Source organism: Cyprinodon variegatus, unplaced genomic scaffold (genome assembly GCF_000732505.1).
Source record: "Cyprinodon variegatus isolate N-32 unplaced genomic scaffold, C_variegatus-1.0 Scaffold116, whole genome shotgun sequence".
Taxonomy (NCBI): Eukaryota; Metazoa; Chordata; class Actinopteri; order Cyprinodontiformes; family Cyprinodontidae; genus Cyprinodon; species Cyprinodon variegatus.
Window position 1 is genome coordinate 644,825 of NW_015150569.1, and position 10,197 is coordinate 655,021.

A 10,197-nucleotide genomic window follows, 5' to 3' on the forward strand; every position below is an offset into this window, starting at 1 on the left:
GTCTGCTGCCCCCGCGACCCTGTTCCGGATAAAGCTGGAGACGACGAGTACGAGTACGAATTTCATCTTCTTGCACTCAAAACTTATAATGCTCACACTCAAAACATGCGCTCTCTCAAATATTTTCTTTTCTCTCTCAAATCTTTGTTTCTTCTCTCAGATTTAATGCTTATTGCACAGATATTTTCTCCTCTTGCTTGCCTCCTCATCGCGCACAAACTCTGCTCGAGTCTCAGATACGCTCGCAAACCCGTAGGCTCTGCTTGCAGATTTTTTTTGCTATCTTTCGGATGGCGGTTGGATCGTCGCCTAGCAACCTTTCCAGCCAATAGAACGACAGCCTCCGGGAGGGTGCGCTTGTTTAACCCTACTGAGTGTGCCTGTGCTACTACGCCATTTGTAAGAGCATCAGCTGAAACTGCTATTTACAGTAGTTTTGTGGCTGATTGTTGTTTCAAAATAGAAAACCTGGTTTCATTTCTTAGTTATGCCCTGGATTTTGTAGCGTTTGTGGACGCTACCTCGCTACTTGATCAAAGCAATAACGTCACTACAGGAAAGTTACTTGATAAATAAAGCAGCGACGCTACGGTCAAGCTACTGGAACATCTAGTTAAACTAATAGCTTCGCTTCATGTAGCGGCGCTACTGCCCATCACTGTAGTTAACTATAAAAAAGGGCTAACTACACCAGATACACACTGGTATTTAAAAATTATTAAAACTGTTTGTTTTTTTTAAGCAAATGGGCAAATTTAGAATTTAGTGGTAAACTGAATCAGAACAAAAAGATTGCCAATATTTGTATTGTGACATTATATAGAAAAAATTGTTGCAAATGTTTTGCCTGGCGAGATAAAGTTTGTGTAGTAGTAATAAAAAGTGTGCATTTCAAAACGGATTCTTACTCTTAAGTTAGGTAGAAAACCATACTACATTTGATTATATTCACATGTATATTTCATGCATAAGACCTGTCGACACTTTGTATAGGAATAAATTAAACATTCTGTGTATATTGGACACAGATTGAATATTCTTTAATTGTGCTATTAAAGATAAAATTGCCAACCTTTTGACAAAATATAAGAATTGATCTTGAGTTTTCTGAGAACTTAAAAACTAAGGATAGAACCACTGAACTATTTTATAACTGTGACAGGAAAAAAAATACTTCAAGAATATTTAACAAGATATCTCAATTAGAACTAAAAAATAAATGTGTGATTTAAATATTGCTTTCTGAGGTAAGACAGGAAAAGCTAACTTTTTCTAAGCTCTAGTAGAAAGAACAAGTCATAGATGAGGACTTCTTTACAAAACATTTAAAAATCCCAATTGAATTATTCAGTCTTTTATAGATCAAAAAGACGAAAATAAAACAATGTCCCAGAGAGTTTAAGTTGCCATCATGTCTGGTTTCCTCTTTACCTGGAATTTGATTACATTTTGTGACAGATTGTGAATTTCTGTCATTGATACATAAAAAAGCTCAGCATGTTTCAAACAGCATAGATCTGCTGAAAATCCTCTTTAGCCTTTTTAACAATTTCTTTCAGGTGCTTGCAGTAAACATAATTTCTGTCAGATTCAGTGATGTACTTGTATGCCTCTTCTTCTATGAAACTTTGATCTATAACCACTACATTATTATCAGGTGAAAACAGGGGTTCTTGTTTCACTCAAGTAGTTAATTCCCACATTGGATGTTTTTTTTTTTTTTTTTTTTTGGGGTTGGGGGGGTTGGGGGGTTGTCCTTAGAGCAATATATTTTTGTAAATGTCTATGGTGTCCATATTTAAGAAGTTTCTGTAAACCAAGTCATGCTTACAAAAAATGGTTCCACCGCACTTATGTCTATTAATCCCCCAAGGGAATAATTAGTAAAATGCTGATCCAATATTTAAAATAGTTTACTAATAAATAAATCTTGATTGACTGAAACCAATGGCATATTTTAGGTACGTGAAAAAATTATTTGAAAGAAAGAAATCATAAAAAAAAAAATAATAGCTGACCTGTGCGTTCTATGTAGTCAACACATTTTTCAACAAAGAGAGGGATGTGATGCTCTGGAGTCACCAGATTCTGCAGTGGAACGCCAAAGTAGTTACTATCCCAGGTTCTCCGAGTGGGTGGGTAAAGTGGCTTTGGGGGCTTGGTCGATTTGGGCTAGAAGTAAAAGAAAGATGAGACAGTTAAAAGCTATTTAAAGCCAAGCAGGTGGAAAGAATAAAAATTGCAAAGCAACACTAAAACAATATATTTAACACTAACTGGAACAAAGAAGTAAGGAGAAGGAGAAAACAAAAGAAAAGAAATTAGTGAATATTCATAAGAAAGAAAGGAAAGGAGTTGAGGAAAGGACATATATTTTTATATTCAGGACCTTTGAAGAAAATTGAGAACCTGTGGTAGATGAAATGAAAGATGAAGAAACAGAAAAATGTCGTTGAGATTAGGGCTGTATCAAAAGATTATACTAACGTATAAAAAATAAATCACATTCTGCTGATTGTTCACAAAATAAAGTTTATTTTATAAGAAATAGGAAAGAACTCAAAAAACTAGAAATAAAAATACCCACTGATAATAATATCAATTCAGTTAGGTTTTTTTGATCTAGTACAAAAACAGAAAAATGGCAAAAAGATTGAGGAAAGAAATGCCCATAAAGACACAATTATCAAAAGCTATGTTTCTTGGTTAAAGTAGGTTCCAACTCACCTCCACACTGATACTTTTCTTTAGCAGATGTATCTACTTGCTCTCAAACGCCGAGCCAGTCAATAAACATGTTCCAACAATAGCCTCTTGTTCTTCTTAACTGTTTATTCAACAGCATCACCGATGCAGTCATGACTCATTTACTGACATAGGATGATTCTATACTGATTTGCACAACGTTGTCTATTCCATTCCATTTTGTTTTCTCTTTTTTATCCATGTATTTTTTTTTCTCAAAAACACACTTTCAACACTGATTAATCCATGAGGGTATAAACTTCTAACCTGGCAAGCCATAAGGATAATGTGTAGCACTCAGTTGTGCAAAAAAATTACTTACCAAGTTCATCTGCAACAGAGGTAGCAAAGCTATAAAAATGCATACGCACTCATGAGTGTTGGAAACATGACTTTGAAAAGTAACAAGTCATAGTTACTTCTCCAAAAAGTATCTGTGTTAGTAATGCCATTATTTCCCAATGAAAGTACCTTGTTACTAGACAAAGCAATCTGCTTCAGAATGTGGAAGAATTTGGATTACTTTCGAGTTACTCATATCACTCCATATCCATGTAAACACCCTGTGCAATGACCCTGTATAATATTCCTGCTATAAATAAATAAATAAATGAAAGCGGCCATATGTGGAAGCATTGTATATACTGTATATAACCCATGCACCTTTTTCTTCCTTTGGCACCTTCTTCTTCTCTTTTGACTGTTTGAACTGATGTAACAAGTATATTTCTCCATTTTTAGATCAATAAAGTCAATCAATGATCAATATCATATCACTGTCAGCTACAGTCTGGCTATTAGATTTCACTGAAAATTACACATTTATAAAGTCTCTGCAAAGCACAGAAACATTCAGCCTTCAGAGAAGCACAGTTTTTGTGGGAACGCTGTAACTGAATCATCGTCTCTTCTCTGTGCTCATGCTGAAGTTGTGCCTCACTGTTTCGTGCGCCACATACATTTACATGTGCATGTGGCTGTTATGTACGCTTAAACCAAGAAACTGTAATAATAACAATAATTTAACTTTGTTGATCTCACATTGGAGAAATTTACCTCTGCATTTAACCCATTCCCTTGGGGAGCGGCGGGTTGCCATCGGACAGCGCCCGGGGAGCAATCGGGGGATATGGGTCTTGCTTAGAGTGCCAGAGTGGCAGTGTGGGGGAGTGGGTTTTAAACACACAAACTTAGGATTCCAAGCTCTATGCCCTACCATCTAGGCCGCCACTTCCTGGTGTAGTCCTTATTTATACATGTTACTTAATGGATAACAAATCTGTTTAAAGTGTAATGATGAATAACTCCTTACTTTTACAAACTAATTAGTTACAGTGCTAGTTACTGCAAAGGTAAAGTAGTTACTGCAATGTGTTAATAATGTATTAGTCCCAACACTTATACTCATACATGAGTATAGATGTTTGAGATTTAACGATCTCTCTTTTGATATATTTCTAATTTGCTGGATGTTTCCATAATGAAAGGGATAAGCAATTAAGGTAATACTAGAAGAGCACTCTGAGGGCGCAGGCTCCGTAAAGCCGCAAATTTTGTCCCATATTGTTACCTACACCTATAGTTAAAACTATACACATGACTGGGGTCATTACCAAATTTTAATTAATTGTTCTTTGGAATGAGGTGCACCTATGGTAACTTCCTTTGCTAATTTCCTTAAAATCCTTTCATACGTTTATACATAAAGCACAGCGTATTTTTGTAGCCTCTGGTCTTTGTCCTGCTCTTACCTTCTTCATTCGCTCTGCCACCTTGATTGATCAGCAGATTGAGATTAAGAGAGAGGCATGCCTCACCTTTCTTGTGTTTTTGTCTTCGGTATAATACTTTTGCACCCTATTTGAGTCTAATGCTGAAGCTGTCAATATTCACTGCTGCCACTCTTTGCAACACTAAATAATGTTAAAGAATCCTGTAAGAAATTTCTACACCTGGATCATGATGTGGATCACCACCAACATTTAAAGGGGTAATAAAATGATTATATAGGGTATTTGGTGCTGGTCGTTAAAGGGGAACACCGTCTTTTTTTACATTGGCCCCTGGATTTTACGTTATCACAACATGTTTTACTCACCCATATTAGTTTTATGTCATTTGGAGCTGTTCCGCAGATATTCGGTTTTGTTATATCCAAGTAACGTTTTCCTATGGGCAACGAGTTGAAGGCAAAAACTAAACTGTTCATAATTTGTTCTTTATGGTACACCAGTATTCATAACATGTAGGCAAATCACTGTCCCCCAGACATCCGTGGTTATATATTTTTTTAAAACAAAGCGGAGTCTGTATGACGTCATCCGCGCGCTGGACTGCAGTTGTGACAGGCAGCCTGGGCAACAGGCAGCTACGCTCTACCCCTTATATTCATTCGGCTAGCTAATCTGAATTGTTCAATTCCATTTCGAGAGCGAGATCATCTGTGGTATTAGCACTAGACATCTTCCAGGCATATGAGTAAAACTAGCAGCAGTTAAGCAGACAGAATGAACGAATGGTAGCTGGCGCGCGCGGATGACATCATACAAACTCCACAATATAGAAGACTCACCTTTTTTTGGTCCTTTGGCATTTTAGATGTTTTCTTCTTTTTCATTTTCTTATCTTCCTGCTCAGGGTCAGATGTGATTGCAGGATTATCTATACCAATCTTCCATTGGTCAGCTGGGGAGAGTAGTGGGTCCTCCTCACTGCCTCTGTGTGCTCTTCCTTTTTTCTTTTTCTGTGTGGCAGGGCAAAAGTCCTCCCCATCACTGTCAGAGTGGAAACGTCTTTGATAGGCCTTTGTTTTGCTGATCAGGATCTTAGAACGATGCTTGTATTTAGAGGGGCGCCTCACAGCCTGAGACTTTCGATCAAATCCGTTTTCTTCATCTCCTGCTGAATGAAGGCTATGACCAAAAGAGTTTTTCATTTTCACTAGACGGCTGTGTGTGTCTTCAGGCACAACATAGATGTCATCGTTGTGAAAGGCTCTCGATCTAACCAGAGTGTCAGCAGGTTCTGCATAGTTATCTGAAGCTTCCACATCTTCAGTATAAGGAACTTGGCTACGAGGCACCCTGCGATTGCTCCGCATGCCGGCCTCAATAGTTTTAAGCAGGTTTGGGTCAAGCTTTTTCACATTAGGCTTAGGGTGCACAGGTTTAGGCCTGACTGGTGGGGGCACTTTGTGGTTGCGGTCTTGGTCTCCGGTAGGAGTGCTATGAACAGGGTACTCATTTCCTTCTAGGTCAATCCTGTACTTTGCCCGCTCACTGGGTGTGGGGAGAAGTTGAACATCATCACCAATTGGACTGTAAGGTGGAGGAGCCTCATTGTCATCATCAGATTCAAGATAATAGGTGTTGTAAGCTGGCAAATTGCTATGGGGTGATGTGGGGAAAACATCTTCACTGGCTCCAGAGGTGCAGTCACGCGAGGAGCTATCAAGCAGAAAGGCCTTTTCAATGTTTGGCTTTTTTTCTAACACCTCATTGAAAAAGGGTGTAAAAACTTCTGTCTGGCGGTGATACTGTGACAGAGAATAGAGTGCTGTAAATTTGGCAGCAATCTCTGTGGCAATGTGCTCCCCTTCAGTCATCAGTTCTTTAATGGCATCATTCTCAAAGAAGTCAGCCTGGCTATCTGTAATTGCCACCATCTGGACAGGGATCACATCTTGGACTTCAGCCAAGAACGCCCGAAGGGTTGCCATTGATGCCTTACGTTTGGCAGAGTAGACCAGAATATAGCCGTGCACAAGTTCATCTTTGCGGACACCAATAGCAGAGTGGTATGAAAGTATTGTGACTTGAATCCTTTTTCGGCCTTCCCCAATAATCTTGTCAAGTATGAGGGTATTGCTTTGGCCTGGCTGTCCAGCACTACAGCAATGGGAATCTAAGAAAGGTGAGAGAATAAGATCAACACTAAAAGGATCCCAGCACATAGCAGACATGACTATTCTAAGGTCCGTCTCAGCCATGTCTTTTATACAGGGAAGGGGTGCCAAGACATCAAAGTTATGCTTCATATTCTCCAGCACTGCTCTCAACCCCTGCTTAATCTGGAACTCTGTGAATTTTCGAGGAAAAACTCCAGAAGGACCATCTACAAAGGTGCACTGCAACTTGTTTGCAAGCTGTTGGCCTTGGTGCCTCAGAATGGGTATGTTTTTACAAACACTGTCTCTCTGACTGGATAGAATTAGTATAAAAGGAAGCGGCAGGCCAAATTGATCTCGTCGATTCTGTGGTATCTCAGCTCTGATCCTTCCAATGCAATCGCCAATGCAGTTAAGAGACTCCATGGAGTTGAAAACACAAAAGCAGCCATGAGGCTTGAAAGTGGCTGCCCATGTGTGACTGAAAAGCAGAGTGGAGTTGACATCCACAGGAAGAAGCTCAAGCTCATAAATTTTACCATCAACTGTGTACTCATCATCTGTGGACTGAGCTCGGATCTCATTTGCTAGCTCCTGCGAAAGACCATCTTTTCCAAGAAGACAAAGGTTAATCTTTTCAATATTGGCACTGCTATAGTAGAGATTTGAGCGTCCATGGTCTACCTGTGCCAGTCTGTTAGCCAAAACCTGCTCTACTTTCAGATCTACGCAGTTCTGTCCGCTTAAACATGTTTCCTTAGTGGGATGGTAGACAAAGCCAATGTGTTTTAAGAGAAGGGACTCTCTATCTGGGGCAAGTTTCTGCAATGCTCTGTATCTGGGCTCCTCATTAAGCACACTGTGAATTTCTGTCATCTTGTCACAACTTGGAGTTGCATTCAGGTCCAAGTCATAAAAAAGCTCAGCATGCTCAAACAGCATCTCCTGAAAATCCTCTTTAGCCTTTTCAACTATTTCTTGCTGGTGCTTACAGTAAACATCCTTTCTGTCAGATTCAGTGATGTACTTGTAGGCTTCATCTTCCATGACAAAACACATGACTTCCTCCCAAGCTTGCCCTGGACTGATAAAATGAACCCTTTCCAGAGTCTTCTTGAACCTATCTTTCATCTCCACCCTTCTTTTCTCAGATATTAGATGCTGGACATGAGCATAGTAAATTCTCTCCCCATCAGGTGTATTGAGGAGGTCGAAGGGTATTCTGCGATCATTATTATCAATGTGGTCCGTCTCATCCCAAGGTGTGTGATCAAGCATCACAAACCAACACTGGAAATCACTGCGGTTGCGTATTATACTCTGTGCTTCAGGCCATGAGAGGTGTTCAACTTCCTCAAGACTGCAGAAAATATTGTTAAGGGTTTTTGGAAGTGTTACCAAGTACTCTTCTCGTCTGCGTTTAATATGCTCCTGCTTCAGTTGTGCAATATGCTTTGTGAACATGTTGCAAGCTTTTCGGGATCCCTCCAAGGTGATGAACTCATCATAGTCTGGTTGACCCTTCAAGTTATTTGCGACTGTTTTCCACGTGATATGATAGTCTCTCACTGTTTGTACCATGAGCCTTTCAAACCTGTCTGTTACAGAGGCAACAAGCTGTCGTTGGATTTTATAGGCATCCAGGTATGGTATAGTTTTAGGCTTTCCTTTTGTTTTATCAATCTGCTGAATAAGAGCATTGAAGCAGTGCTCTATATTGACATTAAAACGAGCAGATGTCTCAATTAAGATCAGGTTTTTCTTGGTGGCAACAAAGGTCTGTAGTTCCCTCAAGTGCTGGTCGACACATTCATCACACTTTGATGCTGCAACAACAATGGGTTTTTTTGACTTAACGATTTGTGAGTAAAGGCTGCTAATAAACTTCATTTGGTCATCAAATTTCCTATTACAACCCTTGCTAACATCAACACAGAGAACGAAGCCATCAATGCTCAGTTTCCCATCAGGCATCTGCCTCTGGTCAAAGTCTTGCTCCAAGCCTAGCTGGTCTGTGCAGATGTACATAAGTTTCTCTGCTGACTGGAGCTTAGTTGCTGCAGCACGTTTGGTATATGGCTGTAGATTGGTACTTCGATGTGGAAGAAACGTTTGATCATCAATGAACTCAGTCTGTTCAATGACTTGGATCTTACAGTCCAAACCCTCCTCCCCGCGAATGTTCACTTCCCCCCAGTACAGGAAGTGGTCATTGTTGACAACACGTCCACCAAAATCTATTGTACTAAGCACTGAGGTGTGCTCTGAGTAGTAGTTGTCTGCATCTGGACGCACATACCGATTGCATAGGCAGGACTTGCCAACCCCACAATTGCCCTTCTCTTTTTCTGTCCCAGAGAGGCCAACCACACTGACTGAAAATGTCAGGGAACGTGCATCCTTATTCTTGGCCATTATATATGCGCACTCATTGCTAACTTGGTCAGTGTTGGGAATAATAAATCAAGATGGTGATCATTCCAGATCACCTGGTTGGTGGGTCAGAGCTTTTTTCAATGGTTTTGATCAATTTCTTTCCTCCAGTATGGACTGTGTTTTGTCTGGACTATTTCTTCAGGTGTGTCAAAGCAGCCAGGGTCTCCTTTCATTCCATTCCTGGAAGAAATGAAGTAAGATAAAAATCAGAAAAAAATAGACAAAAACATGAGAGAATCCAGACAGTAAAACAGATAAATCAGTTTTAATTTGCTATCAACCATATGAAAAGAAATCTTAGTATTCGTGTTAAAATGTGTTTTGTTAATGTCACTTAATACTGAATATCAGAATTCTAATATCTGGTATACATAAAGATTTCTACACAAAGATCTTGGGGGAATCTTCAACTGTTGTGCTTAATCTTTGGTCTTATGTCACAGTGAGGCGGATTCTGAGGCAGATTGTTAGGACCAACCCACATGCTTTTCTGCATCAATACACGAGGGAAAAGCCCAATTATCAAAATTGGACTTCTTGCCATTAAAAACAAAAGCAGCCCCAGACCATACTTTTTCTGAGGATTATCAAATTATCAAATATGGAACACATGTAACCCACCCACGAGCAAAAAAATAAGTATCTTGGAACTATTGTACAAACCCCACAGGAAGTCTGCCATTTTGAAACAAAGCCACAACTTGGTTGCCGTTCCCTTATGTCATATCTGAGGAAAGTCTTCCTAGAGCTCTTGAGTTACAGACTTCAGACTGACGATGCAAAGACTTAATGCTTTGTGATTCAAAACTTATATGATTTTTTTCGGCATGAAAGCATGTGAGTGTGGCCAGGCTTCAAAATGTTACTTTTCACCAAAGAAACTAGGGATGCACGATATTGGGATTTTGACCGATATCCGATATGCCGATATTTTAAAACTCATGTAGCCAATAACCGATATCGATACCGATGTTAAAGCTGGACAAAAATAATTAGTCATTGAAAATAGCAGTTTTGTTATCCATTTCTGACACTTTGAAAATAATATACTCAAATATATTTTATCGATCTATTTTACTTTCAAAATCTCATGAAATTTCATCGTTCTGTTACAAACTCTCGTGATATTT

The 10,197-nt window shown here is 39.4% G+C and overlaps 1 protein-coding gene across 3 annotated transcripts in view; it reads right to left on the reverse strand.

Annotated features, from left to right (window-relative positions):
- The window catches only part of arhgap5 (Rho GTPase activating protein 5), a 58,900-nt gene that overhangs the window by 36,332 nt on the left and 12,371 nt on the right, over positions 1–10,197 (reverse strand). For all 3 annotated transcript variants that reach the window (XM_015375273.1, XM_015375272.1, XM_015375274.1), the window contains exons 2-3: positions 5,318–9,247; positions 2,019–2,172 (exon numbers count right to left, since the gene is read on the reverse strand). In XM_015375273.1, the coding sequence (XP_015230759.1) occupies positions 2,019–2,172; positions 5,318–9,046 (3,883 nt within the window). In that variant the 5' untranslated portion in view covers positions 9,047–9,247. The remainder of the gene's footprint in view (positions 1–2,018; positions 2,173–5,317; positions 9,248–10,197) is intronic.